Source organism: Dermacentor variabilis, chromosome 8 (assembly GCF_050947875.1).
Source record: "Dermacentor variabilis isolate Ectoservices chromosome 8, ASM5094787v1, whole genome shotgun sequence".
NCBI lineage: Eukaryota > Metazoa > Arthropoda > Arachnida > Ixodida > Ixodidae > Dermacentor > Dermacentor variabilis.
Window position 1 is genome coordinate 52,734,088 of NC_134575.1, and position 22,812 is coordinate 52,756,899.

General features: G+C 49.1%; 1 protein-coding gene across 1 annotated transcript in view; it reads left to right on the top strand.

Moving 5' to 3' along the window:
* Positions 1–22,812, top strand: part of LOC142591026 (cytochrome P450 3A5-like) — a 54,345-nt gene that overhangs the window by 21,610 nt on the left and 9,923 nt on the right. Inside the window, exons 4-11 of the mRNA XM_075703401.1 lie at positions 385–481; positions 817–942; positions 3,911–4,148; positions 5,204–5,334; positions 17,771–17,867; positions 20,544–20,607; positions 20,695–20,803; positions 22,656–22,747. Coding sequence (XP_075559516.1) covers positions 385–481; positions 817–942; positions 3,911–4,148; positions 5,204–5,334; positions 17,771–17,867; positions 20,544–20,607; positions 20,695–20,803; positions 22,656–22,747 — 954 coding nt within the window. The remainder of the gene's footprint in view (positions 1–384; positions 482–816; positions 943–3,910; positions 4,149–5,203; positions 5,335–17,770; positions 17,868–20,543; positions 20,608–20,694; positions 20,804–22,655; positions 22,748–22,812) is intronic.

The window sequence follows — 22,812 nt, forward strand, 5'->3', positions numbered from 1 at the left end:
CTACATATGCCGGTCACTATCCTCTTACACCACGACAGATTTCATACAATATGTTGATGACACAAATAAATGAGGTTTCTTTTTGCTTGCAATGATGTTTCTTGGCTTTCCGCGCAAGAACCAAGAAAAACAAAACAGCACAAGAAGTGTAAGCTTGTTGAACATGGTGAAATACTCAGCACGTGGCTGCACTTACGATACACCTATATCATCATAGCCTGCACCGTGGATGTTGTATTAGAGGATGGCAAAATTTGTTTTAAGCCTAAATTAATATTCTTTCAAAGGAAACTTTTTCAAGCAACAGATGCTCGTCTCTCTACAACCGCGTAGTTGGACATGATCCCACCTTTATGGTGTGCCTTTCTTTCAACATTTTTGCAGATTCTATTTGGGTGACACACCCTTTGTGGTCGTGAAGGACCCCGTCATGATAAGCGAAATATTCGCCAGAGAATTCAACAACTTCAGCGCCCGAGGGGTAAGAGAACCTCTGCAAAATATGACTCCCATTTTAGGTTCGAGGCTTAGTGCTTGCACGGACTTATCGCCTCGTGCTTATACTATCATCCGCATATTGCGCGTATCGTTCACAAGCTGGGTGTGGGGCTGCACTGTACCTAGAGGGCGATAGTGTCGCCTATACGGCCACAATGTCTACCCGCACTACATTGTTCGATGCTTGTGTCGCGTCTCCCGACCCGCCGCAGTAGGGCAGCAGCTCGCGCAGTACAGCACGTAGTCTTCCCGTATACCTTTCGTGTGTGTACACCAAGTGCATCTTTTCTCCACACCCCATTCCCCGCTGTACTCCAGCACCTGCTGCGCATTCACGAGCTGGAGCCGACGCTGGAGCGCAACTTGGTGCTCGTCGGGGGCCGCCAATGGAAGGAAACGAGAATCTGCATGCAGCAGTTCTTCACGCCAGCGAAACTGAAACTGGTTGGTTTTTTCATATCTTTTCCTCATCTTTCTTTTTTCGCCATCTTTCGGCAGAGTCAGCTGTTGAAATGGCAGTGCCGGCGCATGGTCCTTCCGGTGCTCGCATTGTTTCCGCCGTTATCGTGGCGCGTCGGAGCGGTAGCGTCGGCTGTTGAGATGAAGCCTCCCTTAGCAGCTCCCAAGTGCGTGGTCACGGTGTAAAATTATTGTTACTGCCACAGCGAATTGCACGGACGCTCGAGAGCTCGCCTGCGCCGTAGGCGTCGTCGTGCTGTCCAGCTATCCACGGCGCATGCGCCGGTGGCCCGTCGAAGCTCGGCGCGGTTTCCCGAGGCTCGGATTGGCCGTTTGGCGGCCGCCACGACGAAGCGAGGAGGCACCGTCAACGCTCCGGCCCATTCGTTCTGTGGCAGAGCGGGTGGAGCTGGCCGAGCAGGCGGCGCCGGCGGAGTGTTTTACCTTGCGCCTCTGGCATGAGCGCTGTGCGCTCGTATATACACGCATTTTGTATATATGCATGCATGTATAGGCCGCATATACACATTACATATACTTGCACGCACATAGATATTGTATACGCATACATATATATACAGCACGTAGGCAGTAATGCTGACCTCTACAGTGTATGCGCTGGTCTAAGCAAAATAGGCGGCAAGAGTCAAGCTAACGTTATCTAATCACTCCGCGCTGACTGACACCGATGCCTACCCGTCCATCCCATCTCAAGCACCAATGCATTGCGATGCCTATATAAGATCACTGGTGGGGCTCGTCGCCCCGTAAGCGTTGTGAGACGCCTGGTGGCTGCTAGGGCGCTGTTCCTTCTGCACAGCAGCAAGTGTCCCGCGTGCTGCGTCGTGCCAAAATGTCGCACCCGCGTGTAGTTAGAACACTGGCCGATGGGTACGACCGCGACGCTAACCCTTCGCCACGCTATTGCTGTCAATGGTTCAGCTTCGCCGCAAGGCGACCGAAATGTTTCACTACCATTCAATGCGTCTATTGTGATAAGATTCATTTCTCTTAAAGAAATGTTTAATCTGCCAACTATAACAAGTAAATTTTTCCTGTGGGATCTCGATTTATCTTGCAAAACTCTTCGGACATTGGCAAACTTAAAATAATTGTTGCCGCAAGCTTTAAAAACTCGCTAAGCAGTAAAAAAGCACTACCACAGTTCTGCAAACTACACCAGTTAATTTATCGTAAGAGGACAAAATTGATGTCTTATCATAGCTCTGAAATACACGGAGAGTTTGTATACCACGACGGCGTCATTAGGCAAGTGGGTTCCTCCATGTCGCACTCTCCCTCACTGCTAAGTTTAATAACTGCTACTGCTGTAGACAGACAAAAAAAATGGCCATTGTCGTGCCAGTCTCGCGACTGTAATGCAATGGCATATTTATTATTAATTCAAAGCACCCCGCAGGCCCAGCAGAGGGAGTATTGAGTATGGGGAGATAGCTGAAAAAGGGTATTTAGAGCAGGAACACAGTACGTGAACTTATAAACGCATTAAAATATACGAATGGTAAGTATAGAAAAATATGGATCATCATGGAGAACAAAGAAATACGCAGTCATTATTATAACAGGTATTTCGAAAAAGGCGGTGCCCGCCACGCTGGCGTACCGGTTACGGTGTTGTGCTGCTAAACATGGAGGTCGCGGGGTCAAACTCCGCTGCGGTGGCCGCTAGTCGCTGTGTTCAAAAGTGCAAGAACGCCCGTGTAACGTGAACTAGGAGCTCGTTAAAGATCCCCTGATGGTCAAAATTAATCCGGAGTCCCCCACTACGGCGAGCCTCGTAATCAAGTTGTCGTTTCGGCACGTAAAACGCCAGAATTCAATTCAGTTCAGAAATCGATGCGTACGATGGTAGAAATTAGCGGCCATCAGTACACATTTTTGAGGAAACCATCTGCAGCTGCAGCATTTCCCGAAAGGGCTCGCGAAACGAATTCACCGGGAAGGCTGTTCCATGGTCGGATAGCACGAGGAAGCGCAGACGAATTGTCAGACAGCGTGCGACCAGACATGCGATTACAGCTTAAGTGATTGGGAAGCAGACATGCATGCTTGAGTTTCCAGCGGGAGAAGACCATGAGGCATAGATGCAATTATGAAAGGAAAGACACAAAATATAAGGATAACGACGCATTTCGAAAGGCTCAAGGGAAATGTCTTTTTTTTTTATGCTACTGGTGCGGTAGTGAAAATCGTAGTTGCGCGTGATGAACCGAGCTGCACGGATTCGCACTGCTTGAATAGTGGAGATTGGCTATTCTTGATGCGGCGTCCAAATGGGCGAGACATATTTGAGCTGCGGGCTAAGAAAATACAAGTAAACAAGTTTCCGAATGTCGGTTGGGCAGCTGCACAAGTTGCAGTGTAGATATCCTATATCTTTAGTCGCTTTCGCGATTATCTGTTTTTTATGGGTGGACAATTATAGGTTAAAAGTGTAGACGAATGCCAAGCTAATGAAACGTACACGCTCGAGTAACTAAAACGGCTTTTATGGCGCGGGAAAAATCCATGACGACATCTCATGATTGGACGGTTGTCTATGAACCTCCGCGTGACATCACGTCCTTTTTTATGATCGTCTGTGAGTTATTACTGTGAGTTGCATGACGTACTATCTTCCTGCTGCTGTTGATGAATCAGCAACGCCAATTAAGGCCTACCGAAGCGCAGCACAAACACGGCGTCGATAGGCACCACGTGACAAGTGGTATACCACCGCTCAACACGCCACAAACAAACGCTTGCCTTCGACACGAAAAACAATGCAGGTTATCCTGTCACCTACATTAAATGTTACACCCTCCAGTGATCCCTCGCTCTCTCAGCGTAGCTTTCAAGATGTTCCAAGGAGTATACGCCTCTGCACATAGTCGACAGCCAACATTCCGTTTGTGTTAGGCTCTCGCATTGATTGTGATTGCTGTTGATGCAGGTGATGCCTGCCTTAGTGGACGCCCAGCGGGAGTTCCTCAGCATCCTGGGCGAGTGCGCCGACAGCGGCGCCGAAGTGGACATCGGCTCTCGCTGCGAACGGCTCACCTTTGACGTCATCAGCAAGGCGGCGTTCAACCTGGACACCCAGGTCCAGCGCCATCCGGAGAACCCCCTCTTCCAGGCGGCGGTGCTCTGCTTCCCTAACATCATGAAGGGCTTCCTGCACAACTTGGGCAGTGAGTCGAGTCGGCTTCGCGCTGAAACTCTGCCGCACGCTTTGTTGCGCCCTTAAGTACAAGATGCCTAAGACGCAAGCGACACGTGCGGCTAAACTATTTCGTGCGATACCATAACAGCTAGCTCTGCAGGTATCCTTCTTGCGGGAAACTTGGGCCGCTCTCGGAGGGCCATTGCGGTCTAAGGCAGCTTCTCAAAGTGCTAGCTGGTACGAGGGGAAAAAGGCGACGAACTGGCGCGCGCTGCGCGCGCCGAAGGTTTCGAAGGGCGACTATGGCGCGAGAGAAGCATTAGCGATCGTGCCCGAATGGTCACAGCGTTTGGCTGCTTGGAAGGAAGCCAAGGATTCCATCCAACCGTTGGTCACGTATTTCTTTCTAGCACTACAGACTTTCCCCACCTTGGAGGTATCGAACGGAAACCTCCAGAGGTGTCGAAGCGTACGCGATCGCCTCACAGTGTAGGTGAAATCGCCAGAGAGATAGGATTCATAAAAACGTCACTTTAATAACTGAGTGCGTGAGCTCGCTAGCGCGTGCTGCTGTTTACACGTTCCAGTCATCACAATCATCGCAATCTTAATAGGCTATCGCATACTTAGAGAGTTCTCTGTCTTACAAATTTTGTAGTCTCAAGCATATCCAGCCAGCAGACGCAAATGTGGCAATAAAAAGCGCGGGCAAAAGTAACTGACTTTTTGTAATTGAAGTCAAGCAAAGGTGCTTTGGGCGGATGTCGCCCCGTCTCTATTTTCCTTTGTGTTGTTTGTTAATGTGGTAAACCTATAGGCCTTGAAGTGTTAAGAAGCGCTCCCAACACTACCACGTCTTGGTTCAGTACGCAGATTTTATATATATATATATATATATATATATATATATATATATATATATATATATATATATATATATATATATATATAAAGTGGTCCCACAAAAATGGCTTTATATCCGGGCTCTATCCGTATTTATTCATTCTAGTGTACTGTCCCACATTTGGACAATTATATGTCATTGCTCAATAAACCATTACTTGCTTACTGCCGTTATTTCAGTCAACCTTTACCATTGGCCATGGGTTATCAAGATATTCCAGAAGCCCCTCAGCTTCTTCTTCACCAATCATCTAGTCCAAATGACCAAGCACGCAGCCGAGCTCATCAAATTCCGTCACCAAAACCCGCAGGTAAGAGAGCGTGTTTTGCATTAACCACGAGTACACAGCTTTAGCTCGTCCATAAGCTTCTCAGTGCTAACGGATTACCGAGTTACCATAGCCATAGACCGCGGTAGCAAAGACGGTAGCAGCATTTTGATACGCTTTGCTCAAACGCGACAGGTTTGAATTCTCTCATGTTACGTGATCCTTCTTGTCGAAGGGAAATCATAAGCCGAGTGCACGTTGTCGCTCCGACCACTACTAAACGTTTTGCACCAGCAGTTAAGCAGAATATAGGAGGTCATTGCAGTGTTAGCTTTACGTGCTCTCTGGTTAAACTCTGTGCCAGAACATGTCGCTACCAGCGTTGTCTGGCATACACCTCTGCCGTAAGCAGGTATTTCGCAAAAGGTAATGTATTTCCCGGCAAGCTAAAGATTCTTTAAATTTCGCTTGTCCGTATGCGTATTACCGAAGACGTAGACGTAGGTGGCGCCATCGTGGGGCGAATATTTCAACTATACGAGAAAAAGAAGCATTGTTGCAGCGACTGGCTATGTTCTACTTAGCTGCTGGTGTGCTCTAATTCTGCGAGATGTAAGTGCTGAAGAGGGGCATCAGCATAGCGGGACTAAATTGCCGAGAAGAGACTTGCGTAGGTGGAGCGGTCGGATGCCGCGAGGAATTCCAGAAATTCAGCGGCAGCAGAACAAAGCTGAGCCACGAGGATTTAAACTGTGTGGTGAGGTGACCAGGAGGTGGACACACACTAGGCGCCACAGTCTATGCCGGCAGCGATGCGAGCGAAGGCATCGTACTGGGGGACGTCTTGCTGCGCGTTAACACGTCCGCTGCCTCTAAGTGCAACGGTAGTCAGGCGCCTTGAACGTGTTCCAAGCGGTAAAGGACACACCCAAATCTCAGCCATCCCACAAACCATTTCCCTGACCTCCTGCTACTCTGTCCTCCTGCTTGACCTTCATCTTCTTTCACCTGCGGCGTTCTGCGTTACCGTTACAGTGTATATATATATATATATATATATATATATATATATATATATATATATATATATATATATATATATATATATATATATATATATATATACATATGGCATAACTAAATAGCGTGTTAAAGCTGTGCCATCGACGAGGAATAAAAGTACAGAAAGGAGAGGACGGTCACTGAAAACGCTGTTTTAAGAACGGTAAAGATGAACCAACTCGCCCAAATTGGGGCATTGTCGCTACAAATTAGGTGCGCTTAAACTCTAACGGAATAGCATGTTGCGGCACAACCGTCAGCAGAACTAAACGCCACAACAAACGCCAATAAAAATTGAGCATCAGAAAGTGCTGCCAGAGCACGGAGCTCTCCTCTATTTCTCTTCGTGTGACCTTCAATTTCTTTGTTCCTATCCCGTCGTTTTATTTGGGAGCAGGTTCGATTTTTTCCATGTTTTCCTTTACGCCCATTGTATATGTTTTCAAACAGAATAGTAATAATAATCTCCTAAGGAGGCGAATCAACGGGCCTCATAGTTCAGGACAACATTCATTTGGGCTAGATGGTGCATACTTGAATTACGAAGGAACAGCGCCAACGAAGACGATCACAAGTGGGGAGAACGACACAGGACACAGGACTGGCGCTTGTCCTGTGTCGTTCTCCCCACTTGTGATCGTCTTCGTTGGCGCTGTTCCTTCGGGCCTCACAGTATAATCCCATATGGCCATATCAAGCACACCAGTTTATGCAATAGAGTAACGACAGCAGCAATGATAGCGTTCACAACAGAAGCAGCAACAGCAGTAACTGAGACAACAGCTACAACAGTAATAATGACTTTGTTCATATACCATACAAAGCAACACAAACAAGCAGGCTTGCATAAGCCTACAAAGGCTGAAACGGGCCTGTCTGGTATTGAATTAAGTGACAATTGAGTTAATCCTTACTACTATACTAATAATAAGGAAGGAAGGAAAAAGTAGAGAAGGAAAGGCAGGGAGGTTAACCAGTTTAGCGTAACCGGCTTGCTACCCTACACATGGGAGAGGGATGGGTGCGATGAAAGATGCGGAAGGGGGAGAGAGAGAGAGAGCACATAGCACAGCACACAAACATCGGCCGGTAGAGTCTATCAATCTGGCATTGTACGTGATAACACTGTCAGAGCCGCTTGTCCAATCCCGTCTCTTTCAAAAACTGAAGTAGTCCCTTTGTCGCCTTCACCTGCGATGTCTTCTGTCGGCGGCATGTGAAAATCGTGTCGAGGGACAATGGTCTAGTGTCAAGGTGCGCGAGAACGGATGCCAGGGACTGTCGCTGAACATTATATTCAGGACAGTCGCACAGAATGTGTTGCAGCGTCTCCTCGCAAAGACAGGCATTGCAGAGAGCGTTGTCGGCCATTCCAATGCGGAATGAGTAAGATTTCGTGAAAGCCACCCCTAACCATAAGCGATAAAGCAGAGTCGCCTCGCTTCGGCGGAGTCCAGTTGGCATATAGAGATGCATCAAAGAAGGCAGGTGGTATTGACGGTTGCTCTGGTTGGTCTGGCTGTTTGGTGTGCACCATGAAGAGAGCGTCATCTCCTGTGCAAGCACTCGAAGTCTGCTAGCTGCGTCGGATCGTGAAAGCGGTATGGCCTCTTCTTGTGCGTCTTCAAGAGCCGCCCGAGCTGCATTATCGGCGTCTTCGTTTCCAGTGACGCCGCAGTGACTTGGCAGCCACTGAAACGTCACGTGGTGTCCTTTCTCCTGTGATGTAAGGAGTAGGCATCTAATATCGAATACGAGCTGTTCGAATGGCCCGCGACGCAGAGCTGATAGTACAGATTGTAGGGCTGCCTTTGAGTCGCTGAAGATGGACCATTGTCGAGGTGGCTCCCGACTGACGAAACGGAGTGCAGCGCGAAGAGCAGCTAGTTCAGCAGATGTCGATGTTGTCGGGTGGTCAGTCCTGAAGCTGATGGTAATAGCTTTTGCTGGGACAACCACAGCACCGGACGAACACTGGATGTTTGTGGAACCATCAGTATAAATGTGTTCACTGTCCGCGTACCTCTCGTGCAGAAGAAGCAGATACAGTTGTTTGAGGACAGGCGACGACAGTTCAGACTTTTTTCCGATTCCTGGTACACTGAGATGTACTGTGGGGCTGATAAGACACCAAGGGGGTATCGATGGTTTAGATGCAGCGGTGAAGCCCGAGGGAAGTTTGTCGTTGTACTTGTTGATAGTTTTAGAGAATGATGATTGGTGCCTGTCTGAAGGTAGTGCTGCAAGGTGGTGATGGGGGGCACGTGCAAAATGTCTGATGTGCGTTCTCAGGGCTTCCACCGTAATGTGAGTTCGCATTGGATGGTCCCGAGCAATCGCAAGAGTCGCCTCTGTTGACGTACATCTGGGCAAACCAAGGCAGACTCTGAGTGCTTGAGCTTGTACTGCCTGCAGAACACGAATGTTTGTCTTGCAGGTGTTGTTCAGCACAGGTAGACTGTATCTTAAAAAACCGAGAAAGAGAGCTCTGTAGAGTTTAAGCATTGCGTCTACTGACATCCCCCACGTCTTCCCTGTCAAGTATTTGAACAACTGGGAAGTAGCTGTCAGGCGCCGTTTCATGTAGGCCACGTGTGGGCTCCAACAGAGGTCTCGGTCAATAATGACGCCAAGGAATCTGTGGTTTCGGACATAGGAAATGGTCCGCCCATTGATTGAGATGATATAAGGCGTCATCGGTTTCCGAGTAAATGCGACTAGTGCGCATTTTTCAGGTGAAATGCTGAGACCCTGTTTACACAAGTAGTTCGCTGTCAAAGTGGCCGCTCTTTGAAGTCGCGCACGTATCTGAGGACGTGTGACTGCCGAAGCCCAGACACAGATGTCGTCAGCGTATGTTGAAATCTTGATGGTAGTTGGCAAGCATTCAGCAAGTCCAACAAGAGCGAGGTTGAATAGTGTCGGGCTGAGAGCACCGCCTTGAGGAACGCCCTTGCTGGTATAGCGTCGCGTAGTTGGCCCATCGTCAGTTAATACATAGAATGATCTTGCAGATAGGTAACTTGCAATCCATAAAAATACTCGACCACCTAAGCCAACCGTCACAAGAGCGTCGAGAATAGCCTCATGTAATACGTTATCGTATGCCCCTTTCACATCTAGGAATAAAGCTGCAGATAAACGTTTACGGGACCTTTCGTGCTGGACATATGAAACGAGATCAACTACATTGTCGATGGAAGAGCGGTCACGTCGGAAGCCAGCCATGGAACTCGGATAAATCTTGTAGTGTTCAAGGTACCATTCCAGGCGGCCAAGGATCATCCGTTCCATTATCTTTCTTACACAGCTGGCCAACGCTATCGGGCGGTAAGAGGTGAGCTCTAGCGGGGATTTGCCCTGCTTCAAGATTGGCACCAGGCGACTCACTTTCCATTCGTCAGGAACACTTCCCTCCTGCCATGAGGTGTGGTAGAGACTCAATAGTGCTATCCGTGCGGATTCTCCGAGATAGCACAAGGCTCGGTATGATATACCATCTGGACCCGGAGATGATGAGCGCCTGCAGAGAGCTAGTGCCGCCTCGAGCTCCTCCATTGTAAAAGGAAGGTCCATGCGGCAATCACGGGAATGGGGGACGTCAGCTCGGGCAGGAGGATCTGGACGAGCCGCTTGGTCTGCGATCCGCGCACAAAAGTCTTCTGCGACATCGATGTCTTGCCGCCCTTGGAAAAGCGCTAGCGCCTTGAATGGAAAACGCCGTTCCGGAAGGCAACGCAGACCTTGCACCGTTTTCCAAATGTGAGACAGTGGCTTGCGGGGGTCGAGTGTCTGGCAAAACGTTGCCCACCGTTCCGACGCTAATCTATCCATACGACGCTGAATCTTCTTTTGCATCCTCCTGGCTGCCCTAAGGTCATGGATTGATTTTGTACGTCGATATCGACGTTCCGCCCGACGACGAAGCGCTCGAAGTCGCTCTAATTCTATGTCGAAGTCATTTCGCGTGGAAGAGATCGTCATCATGCGAGTGGCGTTTTGCATCGTCATTTTAATCGTTTGCTCTAACCCAGAGGGTAGGCCCTCGCGGCAGGCATCTTCCATCTCAGATTTGAAGTTGGCCCATTGAATCGTCCGAATGGTATTCCGTGAGCCTGATGTAGACGACAAGCCTTTGATGTTCAGATAGGTGGGAATGTGGTCACTCCCATGTGTCTCAATGTCTGGAAACCACTTCACACATCTGGCGAGAGAGTTGGAGACGAAAGCAAGGTCGAGGCAGCTGCCGTATGTCACGCCTCGAAGAAAGGTGGGGCTACCATCGTTTAGGAGAACAAGGCCATAGTTGTGGGCGATACTTGCTAATATTCGTCCTCTTGCATTTGTCCTTGTACTTCCCCATGCTGGATGGTGTGCATTGAAATCTCCTATGATGACCCATGGGGCGGGACAAACACTCAAGATATCCGCAAATCTTTTGGTATCGAAATTGCTGGAAGGCGATATATACACGCCTATGAGAGTAAACAAGAGTTTGTTCTTTTTAACTGTGATGCATATTGTTACGTGTAGCTGACGTACGAGTCTACAATATATTTACACGCAGACAAGCGGTGGCAATGATGGCGACGCTATATCAAGCGGTGGCCACGTCGTCTTCCTTCTCCTCAGTGCAGCCACACTGTGGCGGCTGTTCCGTAGCATCACCCCCGGCAGTAGAAGCGCCGTCCCGGTGCTGAATCTACACATCCGCGGCGAAAGGTGTGTGATATGGCTTTAGTCTCGCCACGTGAACGATGACACTGGCAGCCGACGATGACGCTGACAGGTCGGCGGGGACGACTTCATACGTGACATCGGTCACTTGTCGCACCACACGGTATGGGCCAGTGTAGCGGGACAGCAGCTTTTCGGAAAGGCCCACACGTCGAATGGGGGTCCAGAGAAGCACCAGAGAACCCGGAGTAAATTGTACGTCGCGATGGTGGCAATCATAGAGGCGTCGCTGATGCTCCTGCGAGGCCTCGAGACGGGTGCGGGCGAGCTGGCGCGCGTGGTCGGCGTGTGCGATCGCGTCGCGGGCGTATTCAGTGGTTGAACGTGTGGCCGAGGGCAACAATGTGTCCAAGGGCAACGCGGGTTCTCGGCCATATAGGAGATAGAATGGCGAATAGCCGGCGGTGTCGTGACGCGATGAATTATACGCGAACGTCACATATGGTAAGTGAAGATCCCAGTCGTGGTGGTCGGTCGCGACGTACTTGGATAGCATGTCGGTGATGGTCCGGTTGAGGCGCTCCGTGAGGCCGTTGGTCTGTGGGTGGTAGGACGTGCTGAACTTGTGCTTAGTCGAGCAGGAGTGGAGAATGTCCTCGACGACTGCCGACAGAAAGCTGCGGCCACGGGCAGTGAGTAATTGGCGCGGGGCACCGTGCACTAAAATGATGTCATAGAGCAGAAAGTCAGCAACGTCAGTAGCACAACTTGTCGGGAGGGCTCTGGTGATTGCGTACCGCGTAGCATAATCAGTAGCGACGGCGACCCATTTATTGCCGGAGCCCGAGAGAGGGAACGGTCCAAGAAGGTCTAGACCAACACGGAAAAAGGGTTCCGGTGGGATGTCGATCGGCTGAAGACATCCAGCTGGAGGTGTGGAGGGCTTCTTCCGGCGCTGACAGGGCTCACAAGCGGCAACGTAGCGCCGCACGGAGCGAGCGAGACCCGGCCAAAAGAAGCGACGGCGTACACGGTCGTATGTGCGCGAGACGCCCAAGTGTCCAGCCACGGGAGCGTCGTGAAGTTGTTGGAGGACAGTCGACCGCAAGTGGGATGGAATTACGAGCAGAAGGTCACGGCCGTGTGGATCGAGATTGCGGCGGTATAGTGTCCCTTCCTTAAGGAGAAACATCCGGAGAGAAGCGTCGCCAGGCGTCGACTCCAGATGGTCGATGAGGGCTCGTAAGGAAGGATCGCGGCGTTGCTCATTGCCGATTTCGAGCAACTTGGACACAGAGAAAACGCAAGTGATGGTGTCCGCATCAGCCGGGTCGTCGACGGGGTAGCGGGACAAACAATCGGCATCCTGGTGCAAGCGTCCCGTCTTGTATACCACGGAGAAGGTATATTCTTGCAGGCGTAACGCCCAGCGAGCGAGTCGTCCCGTGGGGTCCTTGAGCGAGGATAGCCAGCAGAGCGCGTGGTGATCAGTGATGACACAGAAGGGGCGTCCGTACAAGTAGGGGCGAAACTTGGCAACAGCCCACACAAGAGCGAGGCACTCGCGCTCTGTGATTGAATAATTGCGCTCGGCGGGTGATAGAAGTCGGCTGGCATAGGCTATAACGCGATCATGTCCACGCTGGTGTTGTGCTAATACTGCTCCTATGCCGTGACCACTGGCATCAGTTCGAACTTCCGTTGAAGCAGACGGGTCAAAATGGGCCAGAATTGGAGGCGTGGTAAGGAGAGTAGTGAGCTGCGAAAAAGATGCGGCATGGTCAGGTCCCCAAGAAAAGAGGGCGTCTTTCTTCAAGAGGTCGGTAAGGGGACGGGCGATGGTCGCAAAATCCTTCACAAAGCGTCGGAAATATGAGCACAGCCCTACGAAACTACGAACGTCCTTGGTAGACTTCGGAACAGGAAAGTTCGTAACGGCGCGAATCTTGTCCGGGTCAGGTCGCACGCCTCTGGCGTCCACGAGGTGTCCAAGGACGGTGATTTGGCGGCGAGCGAAGTGACATTTTGACGAGTTCAACTGGAGACCGGCGCGGCGGAACACGTCAAGAATCGCTGAAAGGCGGTCTAGATGCGTGTCAAATGTGGGTGAGTAAACGATGACGTCGTCCAGATAGCACAAACAGGTGGACCACTTGAACCCCTGAAGCAAAGAGTCCATCATTCGTTCGAAGGTGGCGGGCGCGTTACAGAGACCGAAAGGCATCACCTTGAACTGATAAAGGCCGTCAGGGGTAACAAATGCAGTCTTCTCTCTGTCCATGGCGTCGACGGATATCTGCCAGTATCCGGACCGTAAGTCGATAGAAGAAAAATAAGTGGCACCGTACAGGCAGTCTAGAGCGTCATCAATACGTGGCAAAGGGTACACGTCCTTTTTTGTGATTTTGTTCAGGTGGCGATAATCGACACAAAAACGCCACGTTCCATCCTTCTTTTTGACTAGTACGACGGGAGAAGCCCAGGGACTACAGGAAGGCTCGATAATGTCCTTTGCAAGCATCTTTTTGACTTCCTGTTGGATAACAGCTCGTTCTGACGCAGAAACACGATATGGACGACGGTGAATAGGGTTCGCATCGCCAGTGTTTATGCGATGGGTCACGACGGACGTTTGACCTAAGGGTCGATTGTCAAAGTCAAAAATGTCGCGATAGCCTTCAAGAACGCGGCAAAGGGCTGCAGCTTGAGCAGGTGTAAGGTCAGAGGAGACCATCTTCTTCATGTCGACGTCAGTACTGTGCGATGACGTCACGGTATGGGCTGAGCTGTAACGATCTTCCACTGTGAATGGCTCAACCTCATCATCCTGCAAAGCGCGAATTATAGCCAAGGAGATCCCCTGAGGCAGAACTTGCGCGGTTAGCGCGAAATTGACGAGTGGAAGGCAGGTGCGGTTACCAGTAATTTTCAGCACAGTGTGCGGCACGATAACACCATGTGTAAGCATAACGGCCGGAAGTGGTGCGGCCACGTAATTGCCGTCAGGTACAGCTGGTGAGGACAACAAGTCAACGTGTGTCATAGAGTGAGGTGGTAGGCGAATAAAATCGATGCAGCTCAGATGGCCGGGAGGCGGGTCCACAGGGTCGGCAAGAAGAGGCAAGTCAAGGCGAAGTGAGCCGGCCGAACAGTCAATGAGGGCAGAATGATGGGCAAGAAAATCCAGACCGAGAATGAGTTCGTGAGGGCAATGCTCGATGACGGTGAAGAGAACGACGGTGTGTCTCTCAGCAATGGTGAGTCGGGCAGAGCACATGCCAACAATAGCGACAGTCCCTCCGTCGGCGACTTGTACAAATCGGTTCGGGGCAGGCGTCAGAACTTTCTTGAGCCGACGGCGAAGAGCAGCACTCATAATGGACACATGCGCCCCGGTGTCAATCAACGCGCACACAGGAACATTGTCGACGAGAACGTCCAAAAGATTCTGGTTCGTCGGTAAGGTGAAGCGAGGATTTTGAGCCAATGTCGTCTTTGCAGCTTCACCTCCAGAAGCTGCGCTGTCTAGTTTTCCGGTCGGGGGAGCGGCGAGTAGGGCGGAGAAGAAGCACGGCGAGACGGGGGCGAGCGAGATTGACGACGGGAGGGAGAAGGCGAGCGGGAGTAGCGGGGACGTGTCAAAGGCGGCGCAGGGTCAGATGATGGGGTGGGCATAGAAGGGGCGAAGGAAAAGGACGCACTAGAGGGGCGAGGGTGGTAATTAGGAGAATAGCGTGTGGGGGAAGTCCAGCGGCTGCGGCAGTGGCGAGCGACATGTCCAATGCGTCGGCAGTTAAAACAGATCGGCTTGTCGTCCACGGTTCGCCATTCTGAGGGGTTGCGCTGTCCATAAGAGTAAGAAGGGCGCGGTGGGGCCGTGCGTGGAGAGAGAGGTTCCGAGCATGCGGAACGAATGGAGTGCAGGCCGACGTTGGATAACTCTTGACGGACGATGGCCTGGATCAAGGAGATTGTCACCGGAGAATGATCAGGTGACGGAAAGGAAGGGGCCGCCGGTTGTGCCGCTTCGACCTCACGACGAATAATGCGGGTCAAGTTGTCACATCGCGACGGCTGGTGGAAGAGGTCGTCACAGGATGACGTAGCAGCTGTGTTGGGAAGTCGCGTGATGTGCTGGGATAACCGGCGGCTTTTAGCATGCTCAAGACGGCGGCACTCCTTGAGGATCGTATCGATGCTGGTGACGTTGGTAAACACCAGTAAATTGAAGGCGTCGTCAGCAATCCCTTTGAGGACGTGATTTACCTTATCGTCCTCAGACATGGTCGGGTCAGCCTTGGCACAAAGGGCCAAGACGTCGAGAATGTAGGACACGTAGGACTCGGTCGACGTCTGTACACGTGTGGCTAGGGCTTTCTTGGCAGTAACTTGACGACCGAAGGGATTGCCAAAAAGGTCGCGGAGCTTCTCTTTGAAGAGATCCCAGCTCGAGATCTCCTCTTCGTGAGTCTGGAACCATGCAAGTGGAGCTCCGTCGAGGTAGAAAACAACGTTCGCGAGCATAATAGTCGAATCCCACCTGTGACTGGTGCTGACACGTTCGTATAAGCGGAGCCAGTCGTCAACATCAGGACTGCCGACTCCGTTAAAAACACCAGGATCCCGAGGTGGGGAAATGGCGACGTAGGTCGGGGCTGCAGGCGGAGACGGTTGCGTAGAGGAAGTGCCGCCAGCAGGAGCCGAAGTTGCACTGTCGCCGTTGCGACCGCTGCGAAGCTCCATGACGGGTACGGGGAACGTCCACCTCCACCAAATTAATGTTACGTGTAGCTGACGTACGAGTCTACAATATATTTACACGCAGACAAGCGGTGGCAATGATGGCGACGCTATATCAAGCGGTGGCCACGTCGTCTTCCTTCTCCTCAGTGCAGCCACACTGTGGCGGCTGTTCCGTAGCAATATATATTGATTGTCGTCGTGGGGCGCAATTGGTTGCAAAACATAGGTGAGTTCACGACGAACAAAAACGACGATTTTGCTGCATGCACCGTTTGTTGATGAGATGATAGACTCGTATCCTGACAGTCTTATTGGTTTCGACAAGTTGGGCTCACAAATGACGATGAGTGGAAACCCATTGGTGTAGACAAACTGACGAAAATCTGAAATTCGTGATTTTAGCCCTCTGGCGTTCCACTGGATGACGGACGCTGCTTTGACTTCTTTCCGGAAGGATGGGGTAGGAGTTGCCATCTTTCTAGTTGAGGGATGCAAGCACTGGGCTTAAGGCGTCCAACACTTTAAGTGCGCTTCGAGCAGATGGTGTCCTCAAGTCCACTAAAAGCGCTCGAATGGCCTCCATGAGAGAACGTAGCACCGAGATGACTTGACGGTCTGTTTTAGGTGAATCATCCATGGCCGGAGAAGGATCAGGTGGGGCCCCGACCTTCTGAGGTTCTTTCGCAAGGGAGCGGCTCGGTAGCGTAGGCCATTCCTCTAAAGATAGAGTCTTTTCTGCTTCCTTCGTGGAAGTGGTGGGCCCTTTCGCGGCGCGGCTAACTGGCACCGCAGAGGAGTGGGTACTGTCACTTCGAGCATGCGTCTGCTTCGAAGACGTACGATGGTGCCGACGTCGACGCCGACGCCGGACTACTTTGGCTGCCTCCCTGTGGGCCGAATTGTCTCTGGCCATTTGCTTGAGAACCGCGCGTTCCCTCTTGATGCGGGGACAGTCTTTCGACGAGGCCGCGTGAGGGCCGCTACAGTTAGCACACTTCAGGACTGTGGCACCGCAGGTCTGTTCTGCATGAGGTTCAGCGCAACGGGGACACAGTGGCGAGTTGGGACACACGCCCTTGACGTGTCCTAGCCGGAAACACTGATGGCATTGAAGCGGCTTCTGGATGAATGGTCGGACCGGATGTCGAAAATGTCCGACTTTAACGTGGGATGGGATACAATCCCCCTTGAATATTAATTTTACGCAGCGCGTATTCCCAAGGCGGCGCACTTGCGTAATGATCGTGCCTTCGTATGCCGGCTTGATGAGGCTAGGTAAGTCATCATTAGGAATGGCTATGTCGATGTCGTAAATCACACCGGCCATGGATGTGTCGTCGATCGGGATAAAGGGGCGCATTTTGATTCCGCCTAGCTCCGTGAGCGCTTGAAGTTGTTCAAGCGCACTCGCGTTGTACACGTCTATGGCGAGTATATTCTTGCGTGGATTTATTCTTATATCTTTAATTTGATCCGGCACCGCACGTTCCAGAAAAATGGATAGGGCTTGCCTGTTCAGCAATCGTAGGTTGCTTGATGGCTCTTCCGGCATATAAATGATGACGTGTGGCCAGCGCGCAGGCCTTGACTTCATAGTCGTTGTGCTCGCAGGAGTTGACGGCGCTGTGTTGACGATTTTTCTTCTCGCCCTCTTACTCCGGACGGGTATGAAGCCGTCGTCGGATGAGTCGTCCGACATGGAGTACAGCTCGGTGTACTAATAATAATATTCCAAGAGATGTTTAGGCTTGTGTACACCTAAAGCAGCTCTTGAAGCTGCCCCATTTTACGTTTCTGTAGTTTTATTTTCGGCTGTATTTCACACATACGGTACGAATTGTTCTGCCGGTCCTCCTTCCTCAATCTTCATATCACCGTCTTTTCACAAGAACTGTGGTGTCAGCTTCACACTCGTTTTAACAGTTCTTGGAAGCCTTTTCCCGCATTCCGATATTAGGTTAAACTCGTCGTTTCTCCTGTTGTCTTGATACTTCAGGTTGACGTGCCCGACATGGCGCAACTCCTCTTGGACGATGCGCTCGAGAAGAGGGACTCGGCAACCAAGAAAAAGGAAGCGACGACAAAGATTACCGGTACGAATTTCACAACTTCACTTTACAAATGCAGATAGCCGACAACAGAAACTTCTTTTAACTCCATAAAGCCCTAAGACCATTTCATATGACAGAAAATGAACCCTTTCTGTCGTGAATTACGATTCACTGTCGACAAATACGTCAATGTCACGTAGCCTTAATCTAACTTGCTTCAGGCTCTCTTGAAAGAAAAAGACTGTAGGAAGATTATCTCTGCATTTTGTAGCGAGTCCTCGTAATTACACAGTAATTCCGGCTTAGGTTGTTTTCCAATACTCGTCGTAGGGGGCTAAATAGACAGCTTAGTGGACCGCGGTTATCTTAAGGCTCATTTCGATTCTAACGAAATCGGCGAAAGGAACAGCTTCACGAAGATAGCATCAAATGTCAAAAACGATAATATTTATTTTGCTGGCAAAATAAGATGGCGCATGTGCAGAAGGCTTAGAAAACTCGACGGGAAAATCGTCTGCACACAGGAAAATGTAGTGACGCTTTTCTACGCGCCTAATGTAACCGACGTTGTGTTTTTCATAAGCTTTCGAAGTGTAAGAAGACGTAGATATTATGTTCTTTGGATAGCCCTTTTTTACACGAAATGGCGCGAGATAACGCCTTTCAGATGGTTCCACGTGCGTCCACTTGCTTGGGCTCGAAATTATATCTGCCAAGCTGTCAACGTAGACTATCTACAATGCTGGCGAGAATCGGAACACTGCCTTAGTGTACACTCATTGATGCAGCAATTTTTCGTTAGAAGACTTGAATCCCTGGGCCAAAACGCCCGGACGAGTCAATTATTGGTAGTGTGCATAACTACGAAGGAAAACCTACTACTTCGCCATCGTTGAAGGAACGTTAGGCTTCGAAGAACTTGTCACATATCGTAGTGCCTTTAGTAAAGTGGTCATGCACAGCAGTACTCAGCAGTCTGAAGTGAATTAGAGCAACAGCGGGTGAGCAGAATGAATTTATGCACAGATCAGTTGCTGATGCTTTTTTCCTCGCAGCGCTTTAATGGTCAAATTTTGCAAAACTATTTCTCACCGCGGCTGGAGAGGTTAAAATGATCCATTCATCGTTATTCCTTGCCATTGAAAAATGAATCGTACAACAAACATTGAAATGCTTTCGAGTAACAAAGTAATTGGTACAGTCCCTAAGTAGAAATTAATTTCATGGATTACCTGCAGCTGGGAAGTGGCATAAGCGTATTGAAAAGCCCTACTATTGGCTTTGCGTTCACCTTTCCCGCCCTAATCAGAGTTTGAAGCTGCCAAATTGAGCGTATGAAACGTGTACTTTACAATATGAGAGGTGACATAATTCTGGGGCGTGTGTATCCAAATGTCAAACTTTTGGTTAGAGGGGCACATAAGTGAGGAACTCCGTATAAGTGTAGAAACTCTTCGTTTGTTTCACGTGTGCCAAAACCTCCGTACAGAAGGCGTTTTGCATTTGATTACGCGTCGTTATGGGGTTGGTATCGACTGCCCAACAAAGCCCTGTATACTGCGCTCGGCATGTTGTCGTCATAAAGAACTGAGCCATTGTACATGCTGTAAAACTTCGTTTGTTTCAGTAGTCCTGATTTGCCCTTCAAGTGCTGTCCTAGGCGCAGTGAATATTCAGTTCCGTTTCAGTGTCAATTGCTTGTTCAGTCAGCATTCAATCCGTTAGATAAAAAAACGCATACAATCAAGGGTCCCAAAGTGGGCTACTGCGCCGGGACATTTTGTTACGAGAACAAAAAAAGTACGCGCGCTGTTGACTAAAAAAAATGACTACAAATTTACGCAGACAAGGAATGTGTGGCAATCCATGTAGATAAATTATACAAAACAAAATAAAGCATTGTAAGTAACTTGCAATGGTCAAGATTGCATAGACAGAGGGACTTACTTTCGCGTTGCATATTCAGTAAACGTTGCAGCGTTATTTCTGCTCTCATATTTTGTAATTGATGCATTTGCAGTTTAACTAAAAGCACAGCGGAGTGGCTAGCCATTTCTCGATTAATTTGCAGTGTTTATTGAAATCTGCGACAGTTGAGTCAAGTGACCTTATTTGGTGCGGTGCAGCCACAGCAAGAATGGTCCGCGTAAGCAAGAAAATCTTCCTTGCTGTGTACACTGTTAGATGAGTTCCCACGAGAATAGTATGATTCAATCACTTCTGGTAGGTTTTCTTGTGGGCCAGTTTCAATAAAGGCTTGTACAAATGAACCTATCTTACATTAGACTGATATCCTTTCATGAACGACCCTAAGTTTTAGTGACTCACTATGTGGACAGACTCTTTAACATCAGAAAATGAAGTGAACCGCTAGCAAGCACTTCGCGCGTGAATTCTTGCGTAGATAGTTGACAGGTTCTTTAGAAGATGAGCCTGATCGTCATCATCGAAGGGTTGGGTATTGAATAAATGTTCTTCAGTAGGTGCAAGTTGCCCAGGACTGTATGCTAGCAGCCCACCGTAGAAACCGAATCTCGTTGTTTGGCTAGTTGGTTGTTTGCTCCCTTGTTTGCTTGTGGTGTAAAGCTACAAAATGTTGAAGAGAGATGTTCCGACTTAATCATCTCAAAATGAAAGCGCTGAATCATCAGCCGCGTCAGGATCTGACCATGTTCCTTTTTTTTCTCGTCGTTCTCTTTCTGCTATCCTACCACTCAGCACCGTTGTCCCAGGAGAAGTTGCACGAGATCGGTACCAACTGCATGGACATTTTTCTCGGCGGGTGAGTTCTCGAGTTAGGGACAGAATGTAAAAGTTCCTTAAGCGCTTCAAGCTTGTGCTGATTTGTTTTTTTTTTAATTGAGCGCAGCTACGACACAACGAGGCTGGCACTGACTTATTGGTTTTATCTCATGGGCAAGCACCCAGACATTCAGGAGAGAATGAGGAAGGAAGTACTGGAAGCTTTTACGAAAGAGGTAAGTCTGTCTTTTACGCAATAGAATGAATCAGGAAAATGTTCAGTTACATACAGGTGCCTAAAAAGAAGAAACAACACAAAAGAGGGAAGCCGGAAATGCTAGTTCACACTTTGCATTCATGCGATTCACTAATGCAACCTTACTTACGTAAGGCACGAGAGCGACAGAGTTAAAATGGCACTGTTTGAACCATGATGCTATGCACCGTACTACTAGCATAACGCAGATAAGGTTAAGATATAACGTAAAAAAAAAAAGTCCAGCATATAGCTGTAAAATATCCGGTCTAGATATTTTTTCTTCGCGGGCTGTGTCATTGCCATTGTCATTGCTGCTCACGTTTATAAAGTTAGTGTACCACAATACAGCCCAACCTAATATCATATGTTTTACGTACATTGAGCTAGCGGAATCATCGTCATGCACGACATGACATCCCTGTATGTCACTGGATATCTTATGAAACTATAAGCTAGCGCTATGTGATAAGCAAACACTTTTTTTCTTAAATTCTTCGAATTTGCTTCTAGATAATGAAATATTTTATAATTATTGAGTTCGTCTGTTTTTCTTCTTATGTTTGTTCTTTTATAAAATATTTATCATTGACATGCACTGACATTTTGTTTCACAGTTACGATTGGATTTTTATATCTGTCTGCTCTAACCGCTGCCATCCTTACTCTATTTTAACCTTGAGGCAATTTTAAATAACTGAAGAGGTAAATAAACCGCAAACGAAACAGATGTCTTCACACATAAGAATGATCACTGTACAAGCGCAGTCGCTGAAAAGACAGTGTGACTTGATTAGGATGAGAAAAGATTGTCGTTCTCTTCATTTCTTTCGGGACAAATTTTTACTCGACAGATTGAAGCAAAAGTAAGCGTACAGAAAGAGAAAAGTATTGCCAAGGTTTAATTTAAAGAGGGATGACAAGACAAAATAATTTAACAAAAGTTGATCTCGTTATGAGGCTATCAATTTCTAAACAATAAAGCTGTTTTGTGCTAAATGTATGCAGGGTGTTTCACGTAGCTTGAACCGAGGATTTAGAACAAGAGATCCCCCGCAGGGACGCCTGCGTAAGCAGGCGTTTGGTGTGTTGCCACACCACGTACCCGAGCACACGGGGGTTTGACCTTCACGCGTGTATCCGTGCGTCGCTTAGCCGTGTCTGGGGAAAGGGAGATCCTGGGGGTTGAGCCGATGCCGGGTGTTCGGAGCTTTAAGGCCCCCCGGCAGATGTAACGCACCTCTTTGGCCTCTGCGTGACACAAACGGCGCCTCCAGACTAACCCACCTGGAGGAAATCGGCAGTCGCGTTTTCCGGTCCTCTTCAATCTTCGTCTTTCTACTTCACTTTTAATATTGTCTGTCTTCTTTTCTTTTCCATTTACGTCAAGCATTCTTGGCGGCAAGGGTTAACCTTGTGTGTCATAACTACCCTTGGTTATTCGTATTTGGTTATAGCGGGAACGTACAGCTGGCGTTTGCTAGGCCTGTGTTTACAGCTCCCACAGCGCCCCCTTTTTGGGCTCCATGGTGGGTGGCTGGCGCTCCTGCCGAAAATACATTACTTTTATGGCTTGCTCTTTCCCCGTGGTACCTGATCGCCCCTAAACAAAGGAGTGCACGAAGGAAGGGTTTAAGTTAAGTTTAAGTTTAAGTAAAACGGCCAAGCGAAATGGGGACAAGGCAATGATGTGTCTTCACTTTTAGTGCTTTTTGTGTAAACGTTTCGTTTTTTTCCCGCACGCTCAGCCATACCCACTCCCGCAGGGGACCTATTTAAACCGCCCTTTTCTGTGTGTGTGAGATGCCAACGGGTTTGTTTTCTCATTGTAGGATGATGAGCTCTCAATTCAGACCCTCACATCACTGCGGTACACGAACCAAGTACTGTCCGAGACCTTAAGGATGTATCCACCCATCATTTCGTAAGTATTGAAGACATGTCAGTTGTTTTATTAGAGGCAAAAAAGAAAGGCAACCTTATTAGGTC